General features: G+C 38.3%; 1 protein-coding gene and 1 long non-coding RNA gene across 5 annotated transcripts in view; both read left to right on the forward strand.

Annotated features, from left to right (window-relative positions):
- Positions 1-23866, forward strand: part of chb (CLIP-associating protein) — a 130174-nt gene that overhangs the window by 65191 nt on the left and 41117 nt on the right. For all 4 annotated transcript variants that reach the window (XM_074179822.1, XM_074179825.1, XM_074179823.1 and 1 more), the window contains exons 3-4: positions 2411-2688; positions 20828-21084. In XM_074179822.1, coding sequence (XP_074035923.1) covers positions 2411-2688; positions 20828-21084 — 535 coding nt within the window. The remainder of the gene's footprint in view (positions 1-2410; positions 2689-20827; positions 21085-23866) is intronic.
- Positions 5408-8083, forward strand: LOC141484671 (uncharacterized). Its single transcript, XR_012466736.1, has 2 exons — positions 5408-7584; positions 7705-8083. It is a non-coding gene; the product is annotated as an uncharacterized lncRNA (long non-coding RNA).

A 23866-nucleotide genomic window follows, 5' to 3' on the forward strand; every position in this document is an offset into this window, starting at 1 on the left:
ACCTGCACGTCATCTTGGATTTAAACAGGTTGAAGCCTGGCTCCCTTACCCTTTGGACTGATGTTTGCCAGAAGGACAAACGAACGGGTCATAACTGATGGTGAGTGTTGATGGTATGGCGGCATGAATGTCCTCAGACATCAGTACCGCCCTTCACGGTGTACCCCTACCTGGCTGGGGTGGGTTGGATGAAGAAATTGTTCATCTTTTAAAGGAAGACATAGGGGCCTCATTCGACAGAGTGTCGGGGCCTTCTATATCGGGAGGGGTCGTCTACAGTATAATCCATAGCTTCCCTGGTTAATAGTATCGGGCGGAAGGTCATCTTGAATTCAGACAGGTTGGAGCCTGGCTCCCTTACCCTTTGGACTTATGTTTGCCAGAAGGACAAACGGGTCATAACTGATGTGGGTGTTAATGGTATGGCGACATGAGTGTCCTCAGACATCAGTACCGCCCTTCACGGTGTACCCCTACCTGGCTGGAGTGGGTTGGATGAAGAAATTGTTCATCTTTTAAAGGAGGGCATAGGGACCTCATTCGACAGAGTGTCGGAGCCTTCTATATCGGGAGGGGTCGTCTACAGTATAATCCATAGCTTCCCTGACTAATAGTACCGGGCCGAAGGTCATCTTGAATTTAGACAGGTTGGAGCCTGGCTCCCTTACCCTTTGGACTGATGTTTGCCAGAAGGACAAACGGGTCATAACTGATGTGGGTGTTAATGGTATGGCGACATGAGTGTCCTCAGACATCAGTACCGCCCTTCACGGTGTACCCCTACCTGGCTGGGGTGGGTTGGATGAAGAAATTGTTCATCTTTTAAAGGAGGGCATAGGGACCTCATTCGACAGAGTGTCGGAGCCTTCTATATCGGGAGGGGTCGTCTACAGTATAATCCATAGCTTCCCTGACTAATAGTACCGGCCCGAAGGTCATCTTGAATTTAGACAGGTTGGAGCCTGGCTCCCTTACCCTTTGGACTGATGTTTGCCAGAAGGACAAACGGGTCATAACTGATGTGGGTGTTAATGGTATGGCGACATGAGTGTCCTCAGACATCAGTACCGCCCTTCACGGTGTACCCCTGCCTAGCTGGGGTGAGTTGGATGAAAAAGTTGTTCATCTTTCAACGGAAGATATAAGGGCCTTATTCGACAGAGTATCGGGGCCTTATATATCGGGAGGGGTCGTCTACAGTATAATCCATAGCTTTCCTGACTAATACAGTCAACGTCCGAAATCCATCTTGATTTACTTCAGGTTGAAGCCTGGCTCCCTTCCCCTTTTAACTGATGTTTGCCAGAAAGACAAACGGGTCATAACTGAATGGGTACAATCAACGTCAGAATCAAGAAAAGTACTTAATAAAAATAACTACGTAAACGCAAGCGAGACATAAGTGGAACCACCTATTGGTGTGACACTCAAGTCAACTTGCCAAGGTTTTATGTCAGTGTTAATGGTGCCAAGTGCCAAGGTTAATGCAGTCAAGCTGCTGGAAAATAATTCCATATATTTATATAGATTTTTAGTATAATTACTTTTTACATACTCGAAGTAAATCACTTCGCGAAGAATCAAAACAAAATGGAAAAATATTTTTTGTAGTGAACGTACACTTGAACATACACGTCTGTCAAACTTTCCGATAATGCCATTCTGAAAAAATATTTGATAGGTAGACGTGAAAAGTTGCGATTTGAATTTTTTGTAACCGGGTTGTTCGACTGCAAGAGATATATTTCAGGCACAGGTTTTCATAGTTCATGTTGATAAGGTATTAAATTCATCAGAAAATTTCTAATGGATTGCTTCAACCAATAGAAAAATTGTGATGTTTTCAATGGACTAATAGATGAATCCATCTGAATAATCCGTGAATTCAAGAACTCACCGTATTAATACATATATGTTTCAGACATGTCTGTTCCGTTCAACAACACAGTTTCAAAAGGACATTTCAACGTTGAAAGCTTGACGAATTTCTTTGTATACATCATTTGTTGACAAATGTGTGAAACACCAGCAATCTTTCAACAAATAATACGTGAAGTTGTCAAAACATCCTTCAGATTTCAAAATAAATCATTACAGAAGAGTTTACTTTTTCAAAAAAATGTATTCCATATGTTATAGACAAGTCATACATTTGTAAAAGGTAGTAGGTTGGTACTCAATATAAAAGGTTTTTTTGTAATTTTTCAAATTCTTCAAGGTTGCTGTTTCAGTTTCTTGGTACTCCTCAATTTAGTTTTTGTCCTCCTTAGGAATTTGTGATACAATTTGATTATTCAAAAATCATTCTCTCTAAATCATTGAAAGATCTAGGTCATGGATCTTATTTTTGAATGTGCAAACTTAGACATTCATTTACACAGTTTTTCACGTTTTTTTATTATTGTTTCAGGTCTCAAGTAATGGTATAGAAGTTTTAACATATTTAATAGACAGATTGGGGACAGACTTCAGGCCCTATTTGCAAACGGTACTGCCCAACGTCCTCGACAGATTAGGAGACGCCAAGGACACCGTGCGCGAAAAGGCCCAGCTGCTCATTCTGAAGCTTTTGGAGAGGAACGTCTTGACTCCTCAGACGCTTTTGGAAAAACTCCAACCTGGTTTCAGCCACAAAAACGCCAAGATCAGGGAAGAGGTGCTGAGATGTTTGGTGAATACATTGAACGAGTGAGTGAATATTAATAATAATAATCTTTATTTGAAATAGGAAAATCCTGATTAACATACATTTCTAATATTTTTGTTACATATCTGTTACAAATTGGAATGATGACAAACATTGAATGAATACATTCTAAAGTTGATCAATATAGATATGATAATATCTCAAGAAAGAAAATTATAGCTACAGGTAACAAACACATAATACATATCATATTTGTACATTGAAAACAAATTTCTTCAGTTCGTTTTTGAACATGTTCAGAGATGGGCTATTTTTAATTACATTTGAACCCGATCGAAACTCTTGAAAAACTAAGAATTCATGGTGTTCTTGTTTTTTGTTCTGTTTATATATAAATTATTATTATTTCCAGTGAAGTGGTTGTGAATATCATGATGAAAGACAATGTTCTGTCCGAAATAAAATGCTCCTAAATTATTCAATATTTTGTATACGAAAATCTTTGTGAAATACAATAGTATTTGGGAAATGGATTGCCAATTTAAAACATTAAGCATAATAGTAATAGGGGTATCTCTACGACACTTCTAAATGATCCTCCTACCACGATTCTGAGGTTTTTGGAGTTAAAACAATTTATTCTGATTGAATAGATATAGGATAGAGGAACAGTAGTCAAAGTGTAGCTGAACAATTGACTTGTAAACTGTGATACTTGACTCGGTTGAAAGATTATTGTCAATTCTAGAGGAAAAGAATGATTTTTTTGTTTTATTTTAATTATAGAGTAACACATTGATTATTACTTAGGGATTCCAAAAATCATGAGTTGGAATCCGTCTTCGATCAGATTTTATTTAGTTCAAGGTGGATTAATTCTAATAAGTTATATGGTTGACAGGACTGAAATGGTTTATGGGGAACTCGTGGAGTTTTTGATAAAACACTAAAAAGTCCTGGGCTTAAGGAAGAGAACGGTTTTTTTTTTGTTCCAAACTGGCTTTATTGATCAACATAATCTCCATCAAGAGCCTCACAATCATTCCAGCGGCGCTGTAACATTTAAATACCACTTTTGTAGAACGACTCGTCTTTTTCCTCAAAATAGGCCCCTGTTTTAGCAATAAGCTCTTCATTCGAGCGAAATTTCTTACCGGCGAGCATTTTTTTGAGGTCTGCGAACAGCCAATAGTCGCTGGGAGCCAAATCTGGCGAATACGGTGAATGTGGGAGCAATTTGAAGTTCAATTCATGTAGTTTTTCCATTGTTTTGAATGATTTGTGACACAGTGCGTTGTCTTGATGAAACAAAATGTTTTTCTTTGCCATATGCGGTCGTTTCTTTGCAATTTCGGCCTTCAAATGCTGCAGTAACGCTATATACTATTCACTGTTGATGGTATTTCCCTTCTCAAGATAGTCGATGAATATTACACCACGCACATCCCAAAATACCAAGGTCATAGCTTTTTCAGCCGATTGTTATGCTTTCGGGCGCTTTGGACGAGGTTCACTAGTTGCTCTCCACTCAGATGACGATCCTTTTGATTTTGGAGTGAAGTGATGGATCCATGTTTCTTCCATTGTCACATGTCGACGCAAAAATCCCAGTTTGTTAGGTATAAACATGGCCAAACACTGCTCAGAATCATCAAGACGTTCTTTTTTTGCTGAACAGTGAGCTCGCGCGTCATCCACTTCGATCAGAGCTTTTTCATAGATAATTGCTCATGCAATATAAAGCCAACACATTCTTCTGATATCTTTACAATGTCAATTTTGGGTATTTTTTATGTTTTCTGGTGTTACTGCCTCATTTGGACATCCACTGCATTCTGCATCATCGGTGTCACTACGACCACGTTTGAAGTCAGCAAGCCAACGTTTAATTGTTGTTTCTGATGGAGCAGAGTCCTTATAATAATTACTGTTTTTGATCCATTGTTTTGAAAATAACAAAAATAGTGTCACTCTTAACACAATAACTCACAAACTTATGAATAGAATATTATTATTTTTGAAGGTTGGTACAAACTGAAGAAGCGGTGAATGCAGTAAGACTAGCACCATCTATGCGTTAGGTCCGAGACTATGTATTAGGCCGACGACATAAAAAGAAATAAAATATTATTCAATTTATCAAAACCATACTTGAATTTAATTTGTCTAGAATAGTAGGTACAGTCATGTGATACTGAAAAATAAGGCTACCTAGAATGTTTATAGTAATTTTGTACACAGAACTTGGGATTTATCTTCGTAAAACTTCAGCCGCATAAAATCAAAACAGAGAATGCCTACAATGAATTGCCGTTTGTAGAAGTAAAAGAGAGGAGGACCAACAACAAATGGAAAAAACTTGTGCCTTGGAAACCAACTCACACGCGACTCAATCACTACTTATTTGTGAAGAGATGAATCATTAAAACTCTGATTGATCAATCATTTAGTTTTTGCTTCATCAAATGAACTGAACCACATCACAAGGGATTCTCAGCAGAAGAAGTACTCCAAGAAGCTGGTAGAATGAACACACAAAAACTCTGTAGAGAAATCAGAAGAATCTTTAAAAGGATTAGAAAAATTTGCCTCAGCAAAGTCATCAGCAACTGCAAGAGTTGCTTCTACCGGATACCATGTGAATGTGGCGAGTCCTAGTCCAGAAAAACTAAAAGGCATTTGAAATTCATAACGGGATGGTGTAAGTCGAGAATAGCGCAAAATTATTGGTTCGAAGCAGAAATTATTCTTTGAGGAGAATAATTTCTACCTCACAAACCACAAGAGGGGACTAAATCATCTGTCGGTAACAAATAAGACAGATGGGTATCCGCGGCTAAGCTAAACAGTGGAGACGGGAGTGGGTTAAACAACTTAGCAAATTTCAAATAGATCTTAATGGGCGCCAGGTAAATTTAATCCTCCAGATACCCTAAGTAACTCACAATATCAATAACTTACCAATTAATATTGGAAATAAAAGATAAAAATCCCCAATATGATTTATTCAGTAATCCTAACTTACATGGATTAACCAACAACGCTTCTAAGGCAACAATGCAATATTCACACTACTACGCGATGTTCAAATGTCCATACAAGAGCGCGGTGTATCTAACCACGAATTCAATCAGCCATAAATTACGGTAGTAACGACGCTCAAAAAAACTACAATACGTCGAGTAAAACTACCACGAAAATTGAGTAGGTGAAATCGTAAATACTAGTATCGGATGGTAAGACAAACTCGTTTGCGTCGCGTGAGCTCAGGCGTAGGCGCATCGGTGTCAATCAGCAATCGTGAAAGGAAGAATGTACCTCAATTTCCGTTTCACAAATATCTATATCAATCAGGCATCAATAAACAACTCTTAATCAATAAACGATAAACAACACTATATCAACAGGTATCAATAAACATAAAGGCAAACAATTATTCAAATATCTCAGTATAGCACAAATTTTCAAATAAATCAATTATAACTTGCGTGCTCCTTTTGGGCCACCCGATATATGGTGTTAGGCTACCCCGTAGTTCGACGGAAGTGGATCACCCTGTAGTACTGCTGAGATGGATCACCCTGTAGTACGGCGGAGATGGATCACCCTGTAGCACCACCAAGATAGATCACCCTGTAGGGCACGACAAGCTGGACCAGTAATGGATCACCAAATAAGATCCAGGAAGAAAATAGGGAAAAAAAAAGGAAAACAGGAACCCTTGACGAAGAAAAAAAAAAGCAGGAAGAAAAAAACAGGAAGAAAAACAGGAAGAAAAACAGGAAGAAAAACAGGAAGAAAAACCCTACGGAAGAAAATTCTCAATCAGAATCAGATGAAACAAGGTGAGATTCAACCCCCATTCAATAGGACTATTTGACTAATCAATACCCCTGGTATATTTTCATCAAGCAAAGTAGCAAGATAACAAGAGTATATTTTTGGGTGCCCTGTATAACCATATGATCCGTAAAAATCAAGAAAATTGAATGAGTGTTGAAACCTCTCTTCAATACTAATATTCAGTTGAGATATAACGATGGAACCAGAAATTACTAAAATCATTTAAAACACATTTAATGGTAAAATTCTTACCCTGGCCAAGGGGTTTTCTATACGATTCTTCGTGTGCGGTGTTCTGCACGGAAGTCCTGCTGGGACTTGATGAGTGACTGAGGGCCTTCTGTTTCTTATGAATCTAGAGACGAGAAACGAAGGTTGTAGAATTGAAGAAGTGATATCATAGCTAAGATCACATGAGAGATGCGACAGTGATTCAGACATACCTAATTTCGGAAATCCTTCCACCTGGCACGAGTTCGGTATCCACCACAAATCCTCAAAAGAGCTTAAGTTTCCGACTGCAAATATCCACACCAAAATGACCAATCAGTCTTCCACTATACAATCCTGACTTGTAGAAATAATCCCCGTGAAGGATGGCACAAATACAACCAAATATATCCTACAATCAGTCTGATGATACCCTTTGAACTCCGAACCAAGCTCACCGAAGGCTAACTTCCAAATACTAAGAGAATGCCACATCTGACAGCTAACCAGTTGTTGCCACAGTGCATCCAATCTACACTACAAGCACCAAGGGGGCGCTGTGCACAACATCATAAATCTAACAATTCCTCCACAGCCACTTGATACATCATCAACAAGTCCATGACCCATCAAAACTCCTTCTCAAAGCAATGCAACCCTAAAACAACCCTTGACAACTTGAGTAACCGATCAATCCCTCACCCGTGAACAACTGTAGAACTAGTTCGGTGTAAGTCGACGGAACGACACTACGAAAGTTCGGCAGATGTCAACCAACAGCTGTCTCTTAACCTTGTTTACGAATATTTACAAAATATATTGTTCCAACCTATTTTCAACTATTTACCAATCCTTATTCATGCGATGGAATAGAAACATATAAGGTAAGTCGCCATAACCTTCCCTTTCAGTACAAATATTAGAGCATTCGTATTATTCAGATTATTTACCGAAAATATCAAACAGTATTCAGAAACCCAGAGGTAACTAATATTGTTTTTCAGGCGATATGGCTCTAATATGTCAGTAAACCTTCTGGAAGTGATGAATAACAATCTATGCAAGAAATATTCTCGGAAAGGTATAGGGAATAAGGCAGACAACGGCTGAAAAAAATGATAGGTGAAGAAAACTGAGAAACAAACAATAACAACTATTTCAACCTAGCGAGGAATTTCGGATCTCCAACGTCGATTGGCAATAGGAGAATGCGTAAGTACTGGTCAAGCAGTTAGTCAGGGAGCATACATTTATTCTTATACATTTCAGGTATGGTTTTCTATGGAACGGAAGATTCCCATTACTATGATGTTAAATGAATAAAATGAACTTGTAACTGAATTACATTGTTAATATCCTCTGAATAAAGATCTTAAAAGGTAAGGTAGTGTTTTTGAAAGGTCACATAAGAGCAGTCTGTGACGAAAAGTTCGTCATCAATAAATGACAATTCTGTCGATTCCATAGTAAATAAACGAACAATATCTACAATATTTACAAGTAAATTTAGACCGTTACAATTCCCCCCTTGCCTCAAGAAAATTTACTAGCGTAAATTTTCATCAGCGCTAGCTGACTTTAGGTCTTTCGCATTCCATATCCCCTTATAATTACCGTCTTCATCTCTTAATTCATATGTCCACGGGGATACCCTTTTTTTAATATAAAAAGGCCCGACAAATCTTGGCGCTAGCTTAGCACTAAAATATTTGTCCGCCTCCGATACCACAAAACTCTTCCTCCAGACGGGTTGATTTGGCCAAAATTCTTCACTCCTTCTTCGAAGGTTATAAGTTTTTTCATTCTTTCGAGCAGCCACATCTAACCTTTTCCTTATCTCCTCAAAGAGTTTTCTAAATCCTTCAGGCCTCGAATCTTCAGCAGGTTCACTATCAACCAATAGATTTTTCCTCCGAGAGATCTCCTCTCCGCACAAAACCATTGAGCGGCCGAAATTCACGAAATATGGAGTGTGGTTAGTCGTCTCATGTCGAGCCGTTCTCAAGGCGCATGATAGCTTGGGTAAGTTGAAATCCCAGGTCCTGTGATTATCGGACACATACATAGCCAACATTGACTTCAATGTTCTGTTCACTCGTTCAGTCGGGTTTGCCTGAGGATGATAATGGGCATTATACCTAATTTTCACCTTATATTCTTCCACGAGTTTTCTCATCTGTCGAGATCGGTATTGCGGCCCATTATCGCACAAAAGAATTCGGGGAACTCCATATACCAGAAAAACTTCCTCTTCGATCTTCCTTATGATGATTTCCGCTGTTGACGATCTTAGCGGAAAGACTAATGAAAACTTGCTAAAGTAATCTGTTACGACTAAGATAAATTTATTGCCTTTTGTAGATCTAGGTAAGGGTCCCATGATATCACTGGCGATCATTTCCCATGGCCGGGTCACTTTCGGTTGTGGAGTCATTAGTCCATTTGGTCCTCTGAGGTCGGGTTTATAGGCGGAACAAGTGGTACAATTTCGAACAAACTTCGACACGTCAGATTTCATCTTTGGCCAATAATGCCTTTCCCTGATACGATGGTAGGTTTTGAATATTCCTTGATGTCCTGAGGTCGGGTCTGCATGAGCTTCAATAAGAATTTTCTTCCGATCCGCTTTTGGTACGACTAACTTCCAAACGTCGGTTTGGTCTTCTAATTCCACGTAACACGGTTTGACGTACTTGTAGAGTGATCCCTGAGAGAATCTCCAATTGGGGTATTTTTCGGGTTGTAAACTCACTCGATCTTTCACGCGCAGGTACCACTTGTCCAAAATCTCTTCTTTCATCTGCTGGTTGATGGCATCAATGACTGGGACCGATCGAGAAAGGGTGTCAGGAACGATGTGATCCTTCCCTTTCCTGTGAACAATTTTGAAGTCATATTGCTGCATGCGGACTGCCCATCTTGCCAGTCGTCCTGATGGATCTTTCAAATTCTGTAACCAGACCAAGGAATAGTGATCGGTTATTACGGTGAACGGAATAGCTTCTAAATAAGGTCGCAGTTTTTCAATCGCCCACAGCACGGCCAAGCATTCCCTTTCTGTAGTAGAAAAATTGCGCTCTTGTTTCGTCAATGATCTACTCAAATAGCAAATTACTACGTCCTCATCCTCGCGAGTCTGAGTGAGAACAGCGCCAATTCCAAATGCCGAGGCGTCTGTTTGCAGAACAAATGGGAGGGAATAATCCGGACAGCTCAAGACTGGTGCTGATATAAGACGTTCCTTCATCTTCTGAAAAGCGATATCGCAAGTTTCGGTCCAATCAAACTTTCTACCCTTTTTCAGCAGCGATGTGAGTGGAGAAACGATGGATGCAAACTCAGGTATGAATCTCCTGTACCAGGAAAAAGTACCCACCAGTCTCCTGACATCTTTTACCGATTCTGGTCTAGGAAGCTGCAACATAGCCTTGACTTTATCGGGGTCGACATGCAATCCATTTCTATCTACAACGTATCCCAAATACTTCATTTCTGGCCTACAAAATTGACACTTTTCGAAGCTAACAGTGAGATTTGCTTCTCTCAATCTGCGGAAAACTTCATCAAGAATTGTCAGATGTTTCTCCAGAGTTTGGGTAACGATCACTACATCATCCAAATAGACGAAGACGTGTGGTTCTAGTTCAGGTCCTAGGACGGTATCGATCAACCTCTGCCACGTTGCTGGTGAATTATGTAATCCGAACGGCATCCTTTTAAATTGGAACAAACCACGCCCAGGAACGGTAAACGCTGTATACGGTCTCGACTTTTCCGCCACAGGAACTTGCCAATACGCAGACTTGATATCAAGAGAGGATAAATAATGTGCATTTTTCAATTTATCGAGCGTGTGGGAAACATATGGGAGAGGGTAGCTGTCTCGTTCCGTTACCGAATTTAGTTTTCTGTAATCAACGCAAAAGCGGTAGCTCCCATCTTTCTTCTTAACGAGAAGAACCGGTGACGACCAGCCACTATTCGACTTCTCGATAATATCGTTCTTCAACATCTCTGTTAGTTCTCGATCAATATGTTGTTGAATAATAGGCGACACTGGATAATAACGCTGCTTGATGGGTGGTGAGTTGGTCACGATGACGTGTTCAGCTAGATTCGTACAGCCTAAATTATTCCCATGAGCTCCTTGTTCTTCTCTACTACAGCGTTTAGCCGGGCCTCTTCCAATGGTGATAAAACTGTTTGTCCTCGAAGATGGTCCAATGCGTTCAGATAGCAAATTTCCTCAGAAAATTTCCACTCGTTGTGCCTCAGATTCGGAACCACTCCCATTGCTCTCCAGAAATTCGTTCCCAAAATTAAGTGATGAGGGACATCAGGAACCACTAAAACTCGAATTAATTTCAGCTTGCCTCTTAAACAAAATGGCACTTCACATTCTCCTATACTTTCGCATACTTGACCATTGGCAACAGTGCAACTAATTCTCTTTGCTGAATTCAAATGTACCAAATCTTTTACGATTTGCCAACCTGGGTGTCCCAAGATAGTGGCTGAGGCACCTGAGTCTAATAACCCCAGTAAACTACGCCCCAAGACTTCAACTTTAAGGTAGGGTCTCTCATCGTTTTCGGCGTGATCCAGAATATAATCAAGGATTGGTTGAATAGCAGTCGCCGAGTGCAATTTGCGAGCGCCTTCCCCTCGACGATTCAAAGGCGTCGCTTGTCGTTTCCCGACACGGAGCAGTTTGGACAATTACGAACGGTATACCCTTTTCTCTTACATCTGTAGCATTCCAGTTGCTTCGGTAGAGCACATCCTATAGCACGATGTCCGGGTTGATCGCATCGGAAACATACTATCTCCTTCGACTGATTGTTCGACGGAATTCGTGCCGTTGCTATCTCTAAGGCATTCAATTCCTTGGTGACCTCTACGAAAGCCAAATCCTTCTCTATCACGTTGCCACGACGTGCTGATGGTTCTACGTAGCTATTGATTATGTCCCTTCTGGCTTCCATTCTTCGACATACCGAGCGAAGTTCTGAAATGGTTGTGGGTAAGGGTTCACGTAATCTGTCTTGGTAAAAGGGATGTAAATTCTTCATAACTATGTTCAGCTTAGCTTCCTCTGTCATTGGGCAACCTAGGCGGCTGAAGTAGCTTGACATCACTGCAAGATAAACTCCGATGGTTTCTGAGTGGTGTTGAGTCCTTTTCTGCAATTCTTCGAACAATGCGTCAGAATGATTGGCAGAGAGATATTCTTCTCGAAACTCTTCCACTAGTTCTTCCCAGGTCGATACTCGATTCCGACAATCTTTATAAAATTGATACGCCTTGTCAGCAAAAAGGTCCACACCTGAGTCCAACAAAACAGCGTTGGGGACATGTCGCGCCAGTCTCAACTCCTCTATTCCCTCGAAAAATGCTGTCACCGACATTCCTTTACCATCTCCAGAAAACTTCTTCAGATTCCATTTATAAGGCGGAATCATTTTACTGGTTGAGTATGGGTCAAAGACTGGATCTTCCGTCAGAGACGATCGAGCAACTGCTCCTAAGTTAGCATGGAATGATTGCGCTCCCAATCTGCTTTCTAATTGATTTAGTGCAACCGGCACACGCTTCGTATCACTTCTCTTGCTGCTGTCAACTTTATGTGAAAATTCGTCCATCAACGACAGAGCCAAACCCAGGAGTTCGGATTTCCGGGTTTCTTTGTCCTTATCCTTATCTGGGTCCATATTGTCTATACGATTCAACACATGTGCTAGCTTGGTCTGAAGTTTCATTGCCCCGCTACTCGTTCCAGAATCGGTTATGTCATCAATCAGCCTTCTGACATCATCTAGTTTCCCTCTGATTGCAGCCTCATCTTCCTCGAAAGTGAATGGATATGAAGGATATCGAAGACTCTCGCCGTACCTTTCCATCTGCATTACTTGAACCAAACGATGTCTCATTTCCTCACAAATGCCAGTTGCTACGCCCCGATATGCTAATTCATAGGTCAGTTCGTCTTTATCAAGACGATTTATTACCAGTCTTCTTGCCATAACGCTATTCTACTAGAGTGGTATCAATTGAAAAAAAAAAAATATTTATATTTTTCCAAAGTTTCCAAAAGTCACCTACTAACGCCAAAACGCAAAAAAAAAAACCTTCTTTTAAGGGCCCCACGTTGGGCGCCAAAATGTCACCTCACAAACCACAAGAGGGGACTAAATCATCTGTCGGTAACAAATAAGACAGATGGGTATCCGCGGCTAAGCTAAACAGTGGAGACGGGAGTGGGTTAAACAACTTAGCAAATTTCAAATAGATCTTAATGGGCGCCAGGTAAATTTAATCCTCCAGATACCCTAAGTAACTCACAATATCAATAACTTACCAATTAATATTGGAAATAAAAGATAAAAATCCCCAATATGATTTATTCAGTAATCCTAACTTACATGGATTAACCAACAACGCTTCTAAGGCAACAATGCAATATTCACACTACTACGCGATGTTCAAATGTCCATACAAGAGCGCGGTGTATCTAACCACGAATTCAATCAGCCATAAATTACGGTAGTAACGACGCTCAAAAAAACTACAATACGTCGAGTAAAACTACCACGAAAATTGAGTAGGTGAAATCGTAAATACTAGTATCGGATGGTAAGACAAACTCGTTTGCGTCGCGTGAGCTCAGGCGTAGGCGCATCGGTGTCAATCAGCAATCGTGAAAGGAAGAATGTACCTCAATTTCCGTTTCACAAATATCTATATCAATCAGGCATCAATAAACAACTCTTAATCAATAAACGATAAACAACACTATATCAACAGGTATCAATAAACATAAAGGCAAACAATTATTCAAATATCTCAGTATAGCACAAATTTTCAAATAAATCAATTATAACTTGCGTGCTCCTTTTGGGCCACCCGATATATGGTGTTAGGCTACCCCGTAGTTCGACGGAAGTGGATCACCCTGTAGTACTGCTGAGATGGATCACCCTGTAGTACGGCGGAGATGGATCACCCTGTAGCACCACCAAGATAGATCACCCTGTAGGGCACGACAAGCTGGACCAGTAATGGATCACCAAATAAGATCCAGGAAGAAAATAGGGAAAAAAAAAGGAAAACAGGAACCCTTGACGAAGAAAAAAAAAAGCAGGAAGAAAAGCAGGAAGAAAAAAACAGGAAGAAAAACAGGAAGAAAAACAGGAAGAAAAACCCTACGGAAGAAAATTCTCAATCAGAATCAGATGAAACAAGGTGAGATTCAACCCCCATTCAATAGGACTATTTGACTAATCAATACCCCTGGTATATTTTCATCAAGCAAAGTAGCAAGATAACAAGAGTATATTTTTGGGTGCCCTGTATAACCATATGATCCGTAAAAATCAAGAAAATTGAATGAGTGTTGAAACCTCTCTTCAATACTAATATTCAGTTGAGATATAACGATGGAACCAGAAATTACTAAAATCATTTAAAACACATTTAATGGTAAAATTCTTACCCTGGCCAAGGGGTTTTCTATACGATTCTTCGTGTGCGGTGTTCTGCACGGAAGTCCTGCTGGGACTTGATGAGTGACTGAGGGCCTTCTGTTTCTTATGAATCTAGAGACGAGAAACGAAGGTTGTAGAATTGAAGAAGTGATATCATAGCTAAGATCACATGAGAGATGCGACAGTGATTCAGACATACCTAATTTCGGAAATCCTTCCACCTGGCACGAGTTCGGTATCCACCACAAATCCTCAAAAGAGCTTAAGTTTCCGACTGTAAATATCCACACCAAAATGACCAATCAGTCTTCCACTATACAATCCTGACTTGTAGAAATAATCCCCGTGAAGGATGGCACAAATACAACCAAATATATCCTACAATCAGTCTGATGATACCCTTTGAACTCCGAACCAAGCTCACCGAAGGCTAACTTCCAAATACTAAGAGAATGCCACATCTGACAGCTAACCAGTTGTTGCCACAGTGCATCCAATCTACACTACAAGCACCAAGGGGGCGCTGTGCACAACATCATAAATCTAACAATTCCTCCACAGCCACTTGATACATCATCAACAAGTCCATGACCCATCAAAACTCCTTCTCAAAGCAATGCAACCCTAAAACAACCCTTGACAACTTGAGTAACCGATCAATCCCTCACCCGTGAACAACTGTAGAACTAGTTCGGTGTAAGTCGACGGAACGACACTACGAAAGTTCGGCAGATGTCAACCAACAGCTGTCTCTTAACCTTGTTTACGAATATTTACAAAATATATTGTTCCAACCTATTTTCAACTATTTACCAATCCTTATTCATGCGATGGAATAGAAACATATAAGGTAAGTCGCCATAACCTTCCCTTTCAGTACAAATATTAGAGCATTCGTATTATTCAGATTATTTACCGAAAATATCAAACAGTATTCAGAAACCCAGAGGTAACTAATATTGTTTTTCAGGCGATATGGCTCTAATATGTCAGTAAACCTTCTGGAAGTGATGAATAACAATCTATGCAAGAAATATTCTCGGAAAGGTATAGGGAATAAGGCAGACAACGGCTGAAAAAAATGATAGGTGAAGAAAACTGAGAAACAAACAATAACAACTATTTCAACCTAGCGAGGAATTTCGGATCTCCAACGTCGATTGGCAATAGGAGAATGCGTAAGTACTGGTCAAGCAGTTAGTCAGGGAGCATACATTTATTCTTATACATTTCAGGTATGGTTTTCTATGGAACGGAAGATTCCCATTACTATGATGTTAAATGAATAAAATGAACTTGTAACTGAATTACATTGTTAATATCCTCTGAATAAAGATCTTAAAAGGTAAGGTAGTGTTTTTGAAAGGTCACATAAGAGCAGTCTGTGACGAAAAGTTCGTCATCAATAAATGACAATTCTGTCGATTCCATAGTAAATAAACGAACAATATCTACAATATTTACAAGTAAATTTAGACCGTTACACCTTGATATGAAGGAAAATTCGAAGAAGCTACATACATATCTACCCAACAACACATCTAATCAGCATAGAAATTATAACTGAAAGGACCGTGTGGTACTAAACGTTTCTTCTATTATTGTAGCAGACATCATCAGTGGTATTCCGACTTAACATTAAGGACGAAGTTATATTTCGAATATGTTGAAAGTATTTTGAATAATAAAAATACATTATCTGATTCTGTGATCAAAATAGCCAAATAGGACCAATTCAACCCAAAAACAAGGTTCAACTGTCTCAAGACGTTTCGTATGGTTCTGAGATGATGAACTCACAAAACTTGATTGGTCAGTTTTCAAAAATGTGATGCTGATATTCACCAACACATTTCATGAACTAATACATAACAAACTGTCAAGAATCAAAACTACCGTTATGTTGTAGCAGCCACCATCAATTCTTAATATAGTTCATCGTATGGAGCAGCGAATATGAAATGAAGTCATGGAAATGGCTGTTTTGGGACATATTCGTTAGATAATTGGCAAAATGTTCGGCACTTCTCTAATTCCTCGGGAATAACACGTTAACCTGTTCATGAAATAATAAATAGCTTCAATCCTAACTTTGATTAATATATGGAATCAGCGATGCGGAGTTTCATGAAGTCAATTTGCTGTGCTCATTTTAGTAGACACTATTCAGAAAAATATCATGGTTTTCGTTGAAAGTTGAAGGTTATAGGTTATGACTTCCACTGTTTACAATTATTTTACTCAATTCACTGAACTTATTTCAGAACTAACCTGCCCTTCCAAAAAGCGCATTCGTTTGTATGATCATTGTGCCAGTATACATATCTGTATACGAGATCTTTTCAAAAAATTAGGTAAATTTTCATTTTTCTCAAAAAATATTCATTTATTCATCACTTTTCATTTTGTCCCCTTCAAAGAAGTCCCCCTCACTTGTGTCAGCTTTTTTTCCAATCCTCGGAAATAGCGGCACATAACTTCAAGATAATACTCCTTATTGACCGTACAACCAAGAAGAACTGTGTGTGGCAAGAACTGCTGATACACTACACCGCAATAATCGAAGAAAACAGTGAGCAGAACCTTGACATTTGATCGAACTTGGTATGCCTTTTCGGCATCGACTCTCATTTGAACATTCATCTTATTTTTTTAACAGTTCTCGTACATATTGATGATGTTTTCACTATATATATATATATATATATATATATATATATATATATATATATATATATATATATATATATATATATATATTCATTATATTCAAAAACGAAAATGAAAACAGTGTAGACTACTCAAGACAGTGAAAACTTTGATTAATGGTTTAAATGTCAGACTTGGTACATTTGATTCCATCATCGTTTTGAGGTTCAACTCAGTACACCTTGAACTTTACTGTTTAGGAACTCTCTTATTCAAAAAACTGCTTTTATGTTGAATAAACTTCCTGAGAACGTTTTTCCAAATGGATTTAATCCCCGCCAATTCAAATCCAATGTGAATCCCTTCTTTCGCACAGGCACCGCTCTTAGAGCGCCTTAAGAATTTTCCTGTAGCGCTTGTGTTTTGTTCATAAAAAAAATTGTTATCATTAATTGTTTCAATATTATTAACATTTGAATTGAAAGGTTTATATTTTTGGGGAAGATTAGTTTTTGGAAAAGTATTTTTATTAGTTTTTGGAAAAGTATTTTTTGTGTAATTAAATAATTATATGAAAGTAGTTGTTTCGAAGGGGCTTTTCTTCCAGTTTGTGTCTGAAAGTTACTTCTATGCATGATCTACATATCTATGAAAAGAGTTTTTATTTTGAAATTAATTGATTACTCCCTTCCTTTGGAAATTTTCAATATTTTTTGTATAACGATGGAGAAGTAGAATGCCAAAATTTTTCCTTTTCCTAACATTTATGTCTCAAATCCATTACTTATGCAATATTATTTGATTGATGACTTTTTTCTTCATGAGGACAACGGAATTTGTACATTTATTCTTACCAATTACTCACATTTATTCACGTAATTCAGACCAACCTCGCTTTATTCTTTATTGTTAGTACTTTACTAGTAATCATTCTTTATGGCAATATATATTATCTGTTTAATTATTTGTTATATTTCTATAAGGCTAGCAGCTAGCAGAATGACGTGAATGGAGCATGGCTATATGATATTAATGAGTGTTTTGTTTTCTGGTATGCCTTTTGTGTGATTCATTTTTATGGAAAGTACAAGAATACTCTTCATAATGAATAATGTATGTGTACACATTATGAATTAAAAACTGGGGATTGATTTATGCTTAGAACTAGCAATATCTATTTTAGATTAGATTAGATTGTCGGAGAGCTGGCCCATGGCCTGATTCACTGCGACCTTTTCAGATCTATTGTGATGCTCCTTGGTTGTTAGAGCTCATTGTCTAGCTTGATCTCTTTGATGAGACTCCATAGCCTTGATACTGACCCTTTTATATAGGGCGGCCTCTGTTTTCTCTTCCCCGCATCTTGCCTGTCCCAGCCTTGCTATCGCTTCGCATTCACAGATCACATGCTGTGTGGTTTCTTCCTCTTCTTGACAGAACCAGCATTGACTTTCTTTTGTCAGACAGACCCATGTTGCTCATATGTTTCCTGAGTTGGCTATGCCCCGTTAGTAGACCCACCACTACCCTTACAACCTTACGGTTGTGGTTTAGCAGGTCTTCCGTGAATCTGGGTGATGGTCTCTTTCGCCTGCCTCATTCCTGGGAGCTTATTCCACCAATCTTTCGATTCGGCTTGCATCCATTAGTTTATGGATGTCTTTATACATGTTTTCGCTACCCAGTAGAAGGGTTCTGGGCCGATCATAACCTTGGGTGCGTCTTCACGGGCTAGAACATCGGCCTCCTCATTGCCCTTGTGACCCTCATATCCGGAATCCCAAGCTAGAGTGACCCTATTTTGGGTACTTAGCTCCTTGAGTGTGCTCAGACAGCTTCCCATCAGTCTTGAGAAGACTTGAAATGAGCTGAGCGCCTCAATTGCCGCCTGGCTGTCGGAGAAAATGGCAATGGTTTTATTTGTGACCTTCTACCTGTTTATTTCCCCTATACAGTGTTCTATGGCCGCTACTTCTGCCTGGAACGCAATTGCACTATGTCCAAGGCCGAGTGCGATTCTCGTCTTTGCTCTGCCTCCTTATATACCGGCTCCCACTCCTTCTTGGGTCTTTGAGCCATTTGTATACCAAGTTTCTTCCGCTTTTACCGGTGGGCTAGAGTCCTCTCTACTTGATATGATGATTTTGAAATCTTTTTGAAAGTTGTACTGCGCAACTGTGTTATCCACGGACATTCCTAGTATTGGATCTGCCTTCAATTCATTGTACAGTTTCAAGTATTCTGCACCGTGTTACTGGCTGATTGGGGTTTGCCCCTGCATTAGCATGTGTGTCACCAGTCAAGCTTCTCTTTGTATGTACATGTGCAATGGTGGAAGTCCGAGTAGGACCTCAAGTGCTGCAGTTGGGGTCGATCTCATAGCTCCCGCGACACTTAGGCCGACAGTTTTGAACAAAATAGATGAGGATATAAAAATATTCAAATCAAGAATGAAAACCATTTTGATGAACAAAAATTGTTACCTTCTAGATGAATTTTTGTTAAGTTTTTACGATGAAACTTTCTCTCGAGGAGTTGAGTGGAATAAAACTAGTGGATTCAGTTGCTCTGAATGGAATAATTTCAATGTTTTCTCAGCTCTGATTTTTCATGACTACAATGGGAAATGTTCCTCAATTTGCGTTATTACAGCAAATGCAAGTTTGAACAAAATAAAGTTGAGTATAACTCATGAGTTTTTCAAATTCACTTCGAAAAGTATTCAAATTGATGTTTCAAATATTGGGTTTTTATTTTTAAAGGGATTTGTTTCTAATTCACATATTGGCAACAGCGCCTATATCAAGTTGAAATAATTTATACGTACCTAGATATTCTACTTTAAAAAAGTAAAATTATCTTTATAAATCAACAATTAAGACAAAATATAAATTATAGCTCAATACCACCTCCACAAGCCACATAAACAACAGTTGTTTTGTTATTTATTTATATAGAGGAAGATAGGTTGGGTGCACAAAATGTCATATGACACAGAATGTCTCGGAACTCGGAACATAAGTAAACAGAACAGCACGCCTCTGAAATATGTCATCTTTGTTTGTCTCATGCAGGTAACAGATTCATTGTCCTTTATTAGCTATAATCGATGTTGCCAAATGGTGAAATAGAAACGAATCCCTTTAAATGTTGAATGTATTATTTCATTCCTCTTTTTTGAATATTTAAATAATTTTTTAAAGAAAAAAGTTGATATGATAAGTTTAAAATGCGTTGTTTTAGAGCTCTTTTATGAAAAATACTTGATTTTCATCAGGAGGAACATTCCCCATTGTAAACTATTTTGTGATCTAACCTTCCATGAAATTGATTTTGACTGTTTCAAGTCCCACAGACAAATGACAGTAATATTCCTCAGAATGCAATGTAAAAGAAATGCCAAATTTTTACACTTATCGAAATCGAAGTTAATATTTTAAATCGCCCTAATACATAAGCAACAACCCATACAGACAAAAATATTAAGGATGGTCTGTCTTTCAGAACTACAGATCAGAAAGAACTATTTCTCTTACATTTGTAAATAAATAAAAGGGTTTCTATTTATAAAAGTATAGAGTAAATGAATGCATGGACAGCATACAATATCAAAACTAATACAAACAGTAAGAAATACCAAAAAAAAACAGATCAACTAATTTGAGTAAAAAAGAAAATGAACCTGTAACAAAGGGCTTCAGTTCAAGTTTATTTTGAACTTGATTGCTTTCTTCCAAAGCCAAAAAGTTTTTTTCTCAAACAATTGCACTTTTATTCTCTTGGCTATTCCAATAAACACTTGAAATTTTTTTATATGTACAGGGGTTTACAGTGATGAGTTAATTTCCTTTGACTTAAACTTTGACTTCATGGGGTTCTGGACCTAAGCTGTTCAAATGATAATCAGTTGTATTTTCAAACAGATCATGTATAAAAATTCCTACATTCAAATATGGGCTTTTTTGAGATTTTTACACATGGATTTTTATTTCAGACATGGTGCCCAATCGCTGACCATCAGCAAGTTCATTCCCGATATTGTTAATTTGCTTTCGGACCCTACAGTCACAGTGAGAGACACTGCCTTCAACACTTTGGTGGATTTGTATAAGCACGTTGGCGAAAAGTTACGTATAGACCTCCAACGAAAAAATATAGTCCCCCAGTCGAAGTGGCCGGTGCTGTCTTCCAAATTTGATGAGGCAGCGAGTAGAGGAGAGCTGTTGCCTTCGGCTGTGAAAAGTATAGAAGGTAAGTGTTGCCCGTGTCTACATTGTTGGTTTCAGTATGTCTTACAGACGAGGCTGTCCTCACGAAATTTTCCAAGGGGAATATAAATTTTGTAAAATTAGGGTTCTAAGATCTGTATATTGAAATGATTTGTTTTGCTAAGATTTATCTGTATCTGTAGAGTAGGGAGGGTGAGTGTAGGCCCACACCACTTAGGCCACGTGTGACCCAATGTATATCCTCCCCAGAAGTTGTCCTCCTAGGTCATCGTCCATCCTGTCCTTTCCAGGAAGGTGGACAGGTCACTGAAAGACATCTACTTTATATCGGCAGGTGTAGGCCAAGACTCGCCGAACACACACTCTCTTATTGACGATAACTCCGGTCACTCGCATAGGACATGCCTGACAGTCTCATCTTTTTGTTCACACATCTTGCATAGAGGTGTGTCCAATAGCCCCATATTATGGAGATTTTTCCTTAGTTGACAGTGGCCAGTCAGAAATTCTACTGTCGAGCGTAGATTTTTCCTGGTCATCGCCAGTCATCGCTTCCCAGGGTCGCCCAGGGTGATCCTGGCAAGACTGCATCCTTTGATTCCATCCCATCATTATAGGGATTGAGCATGGGTGTAACGTTTGGCTAGTTCCGCAATTGATGAAGTCATCAGGCCACATGTGCCACTGGGTCCTAAAATTCTTAGTTTCTGGTTCTGGTTTCTCTTCAGTGCGAATAAATCTCGCCTTTTACTGAGATTTGAAAATCAACTTAAATTTATTTCAAATTAATAAAAAAATTCAATTTTTGCCATTGCAAATGACATTACTTCATATCGGTGGAGATACAAGGGGCATAATCACCAAAACATTGATAAGGCCATTAAAAATTCTTCAAAATAAAATTATCAAGCATATTTTAAACTCGACTATAATGAAATCACAATTAGTTTTTCGGTTATGAAATATTTTCGTTATATTGAAACTGTGTATATTGAAACTGTGTACTTTCATTCACTCGATGAAGAATAACTTGAAACTTTATATTTAACTTTCAAAATTGATAATAACTGTGTGAAAGATATTTTCCTGTTTTTTTTGCCCATGATCTGCAGGTTTTTATAAGCGGAATTTCAAAATTGTCCTGGAATAATGATAGATAGATAGATTTTATTTAACTACTTTAAATATGTTTGTTTGTAGCACGTCAAAAAAGAAAGTCCAATAAAATTTTTTTTACAGAAAATTTGACAGCAAATACAGTAAAAACAGGAATTTAAGAATTGAGTTACAATATGTTATTAAACTATCACAGCAGAGATGCGGCAATGCGTTTGGCTCGGCAATGCGCAATGTAATCCTCAACAATGTAAAAACAATATTTCAGGAGATACTTTTTCAAGTATTTTTTAAAGGCATTAATACTCATTTTTTTTACATTTGATGGCAATGTGTTAAAAAGCTCATAGTTCAGCAAGTTCGACTGTGAAATATTTAGTCGAAAACGGCTGCTTCGGAGTGTTGCTTGCGAGTGTTGTAGCTGTGTACATCCGAATTTCTCGGCAACACCGACTGACTTCTATGAATTTCAATCAAAGTGTGAAATAAAGACAAACGTGGTAAAGGCATAATTTTCAATTTTTTAAAAATCTCTTGACAGTGATCTCTAAAAGCAATTCCGGCAAGTACCCTTATTGCCTTCTTCTGCATTTTAAAAATTGTTATCACATGGGAGGAATTACCCAGAAAGTAATGCCATAGCTAATGTGCGAGTGAAACAGTGAAAAATACGTGGTTTTAAGAGTTGTAAAATTAGTTATTGTTTTCAATTGTCGTAAAATGAATAAGGAACTAGATAGTTTTTTAATTAATTGATCATGTGTATGCCAGTTCAGTCTGTGGTCCAACCCTAATCCAAGCAGTTTTACGCTTTTTATTTCTTGATCAACAGTTCATTGGTTATTTGCTGATATTTGCATTATTTGTGTTTTATTACTATTCAATTTTAATTTGTTTGCTGCAAACCATTCTTTTACCTTATTAGTAGCACAAGTCTGTGAAGCATCCAAGTTTACGTTGTCTTTCTCAGAAATAATAAACGTTGAGTCGTCTACAAAGAGAACTGACCTATAAGGTGACGTAAAGCAGCTGAGGTCATTAATATAAATGATAAAAAGGAGGTGGCCCAAAACCGAACCTCGGGGTACCCCATGACCAACAATCTGAAAGTCTGATGTTTTACCATTCACTGAAACGCATTGTTTTCTATTGGAAAGATAAGAACTAATAAGTTTCAAAGGAATTCCTCTAACACCATAATAGTTTAGTTTTTCCAAGAGAATGTCATGTGACACACAGTCAAAAGCTCTCGAAAGATCGCACAGCATTATAGCCGTACGCTTGCCTTGTTCAAGTGATTCTACAACGTTACCGACAACATTAAGAACTGCCTGTACTGTTGAGCGGGAGTTTCTGAAGCCAAATTGAGAGTTATTAAAGAATCCGTTTGAATCAAAATATTCATATAATTGTTTTTTGATTAATTTTTCAATGACTTTACTGAATATCGAAATAATACTGATGGGGCGATAATTGTTGATAACCGAGGTATCACCTTTTTTAAAGAGAGGTAATGCTTTGGATGGTTTAAAAATGTTAGGGTATATAACAGTATTAAACATAATATCAGTATTAAACAATATTTATGAGCTCAGTGAAAGGTTTTACAGCAATTGAATTGGTTTCCTTCATGATTCGACTATTTAGTTCATGAATATCAAGACAATTAGAATTTTTTAAAGAGTTAA

Source organism: Leptinotarsa decemlineata, unplaced genomic scaffold (genome assembly GCF_025532065.1).
Source record: "Leptinotarsa decemlineata unplaced genomic scaffold, Ldec_3_MD MMD2_tig00026282_RagTag_RagTag, whole genome shotgun sequence".
Classification (NCBI taxonomy): domain Eukaryota; kingdom Metazoa; phylum Arthropoda; class Insecta; order Coleoptera; family Chrysomelidae; genus Leptinotarsa; species Leptinotarsa decemlineata.